At 41.5% G+C, this 2902-nt stretch overlaps 1 protein-coding gene across 1 annotated transcript in view; it reads right to left on the minus strand.

The window, feature by feature from the left end:
- btr30 (bloodthirsty-related gene family, member 30) overlaps positions 1 to 599 on the minus strand; it is a gene marked incomplete at its 3' end in the record, with an annotated part of 3598 nt that extends 2999 nt beyond the window's left edge. Inside the window, exon 1 of the mRNA XM_031840431.1 lies at positions 245 to 599. Coding sequence (XP_031696291.1) covers positions 245 to 355 — 111 coding nt within the window. The remainder of the gene's footprint in view (positions 1 to 244) is intronic.
- Positions 600 to 2902: the final 2303 nt, after the last annotated feature.

Below are 2902 nucleotides of genomic sequence, written 5' to 3' on the forward strand. Positions count from 1 at the left end.
GAAGAAGAAGTAACCTCCGATACACGCCTATAAAAAAAGAGAAGAAGAAGTAACCTCCGATACACTTAAATCACCTCTTCTTCTTCTTCTTCTTCTTCTTCTTCTTCTTCTGTGGTGCTTTAATTATTATACAGTAAATAAACTAATATTCACACATCAAGAGTTTTATGTATCTCTCTGTTCATTGTGTTCATAGTGGATCAGGTCTCAGTGACGCCCCCCATAGGAAGTGGCCTTGAGTTACCTGACAGTAGTTGTGTCCACACGGAGTAGAGACCGGTTCATCGAACAGGTCCAGACAGATGGAACAGGTGAGTTCCTGCTCTGAGAACAGATCTGGAGCCTCCGCCATCATCCTGCTGGAAGTGTTAGCTTCCCGTTAGCTTCCCGTTAGCTTCCCGTTGTAATGAAACAGAGACACAAACACCAGAGTTCATTTCTTTGACTAAACACAGGAAGCAAACAGGATGAAACAGGAAGTGAGACGACAGGTCAAACAACATTCCTCCTCAACGGGGAAAATAACAGCTGAGTCACTGACACACACCTGGAAGGACAGACATGTGTAGAGACAGACAGACAGACATGTGTAGAGACAGACAGACAGACACGTGCAAAGACAGACAGACACGTGCAGAGACAGACAGACACGTGTAGAGACAGACAGACACGTGTAGAGACAGACAGACAGTTGTAAAGAGAGACAGGTGTAAAGAGAGACAGGAACAGAGTGAGACAGACAGACAGACGGGATGGGGTGGTTAGCATGTAGCATGTAGCATTGTTCTGCCTGTTTAAACCTCAGTCACATTATTGAACACAGAATGTAAACAGGAAGAAGAACAGAGACACGTGATGGTGACGGGACCAGAATATTTGTAACACTCAACATCAACTCAACGTTGTCTCAACGTTTGAGGCTTAAAGTATGGACCATTCGCACCACTGAGAGGAAGACATGAAGATCCTGCAAGTCATTATAAGGAGACACCATCTCATAATTATGAGAATTATGAGTTAGTGTCTCCTTTGTCTCTGACAGGACTGAGCTTAGCTTAGCTTAACATACAGGTCACTGACCACCGTTTTCAGTCTTCATGCTACGCTAAGCTAATCAAGTACTGAACACACAGACGAGGAGCTGTGAGAGAAAACCTGATGATGATGTAATCATTACTTTCATTATTGATTAACATGAAGATTATTTTCTAGATTCATTGATTAATAAAGTGTATTTAAATGTTTTATTCAGTTCCACATATTCAGCTTTATACAAACAATAATAACAATAATAATTAAAGCTGCGAGCAGCATTGATCGGGCCCTCGCAACTTCACGCACGTCGAGGGTACTAGCAGGACTCTGGCCATGAATTTCTGTGACCATCACACTCTGCGTGCACGCGTGAGATATTTCCTGCGTAGACCAGCAGCGTAGCAAGATCATGTTGCCAGGTCTTAAGCCTCAAATGTTTTGAGTGTACCTCCGATACAATCATAAATGTAAGCCTTTAAAGATCATTAAGAAAATGAATGTGTGTGAATGTGCTTCAGTGTTTGTAACATAACAGACTGTCAGTTTACTGGGATGGGGTTCAACTCCCTGCAGTGTCCTGCTGATTGTATTTGGACTTACATGAAAGTTAACAAAACAGTAGTGCCATTTGCTGTTACTTGAACACTTTAATTTAACACTGTTTTCATTTTAAGTTCTTCTGTAACTTTAGATTGTAGTGAAGCATTCATTGTAACGTTTAACCTGATTGTGATGAAGAAGCTCTGGACAGATCATTTATACTAATGCCCACTGGCATGGTTTGAAAATCCACTGTTATCTAACTTTTGCTCTCCAAGCATCTTAGTTTGCACATATTTAGATCAGAGAAGTCTTTTTCTCATGGTGTGCCCACAAACCCTTTCAATAAGGTCAGTGTTTGGGCCGCTGTAATTATAGAATCCTGCTTACGTCCGTGCTTATCAGTAGGTGGCGCTATGACTATGAGTTAATATTGGCATGCAGAAGTCCTAAAGCCATGACAGTCAACAAGCATGTCAAGTTTGGGACAGTTTTGACAAAGTACAGTCAAGTTACAACAGCTTGATGGATGATGGCGAACCATGTAAAATGGCCGTCACACCATATCCACGTCGTTCGATGAAACGTAAACTTTCAGTAACTTTTAATCGCTAAGGTCTTTAGATTGTTCTGACCAAATTCTAAGCTGATCGGATTAATTCCCTAGGAGGAGTTCGTAGTACAGCACCTGGAAATGGAAGAGAACCATGAGAAATTCAGACAAAATTGCCGACTTCCGGTTGTGTTAAGAGCATGGACCCCTCATGTGATACATCTGCTTACTCAAAACTCCAAGAGGATTTTTTGTGCGTCCCATCACGATCCACATACCTACCAAATTTCATACAGCTAAGTGAAACGCAGTGTTGGGGCTACTCAATAGGGGGCGCTATCCAGCCAATACTTCATACTGCAGCTGGACACCCCAATCACACAGCAATTTTCGCAAATTCTGGCTTGCGTGCCAAATTTTAAAATATTCCCATTATCTCAAGCACCTCCTTTTTGCGACGAAACACGTAAAATAATAATAATAAACATTAGAATAACAATAGGCCTCACTTTTTACCATTTTCATTGAACCGTTAGCTGCAGCCATTCGTCAGAACATCTACATAAAAGGAATTCAAACACTCAACACCATCGAACACATCTTCAATAATAACACCATGGTTTCATTCCCCCACTTGGTTCAGAAGTACGGCATCAGGAGCAATCAATTTTTGGAATATCTGCAACTCAAATCATCCATTCAATCCAAACTTACCACTAAGGCCACTAACCTAGAACTACCCCCCTCAACCTCAGAATTAATTAATATCCCCTC

This window comes from Anarrhichthys ocellatus, unplaced genomic scaffold, assembly GCF_004355925.1.
Source record: "Anarrhichthys ocellatus isolate YVR2014 unplaced genomic scaffold, GSC_Weel_1.0 scaffold2766, whole genome shotgun sequence".
NCBI lineage: Eukaryota > Metazoa > Chordata > Actinopteri > Perciformes > Anarhichadidae > Anarrhichthys > Anarrhichthys ocellatus.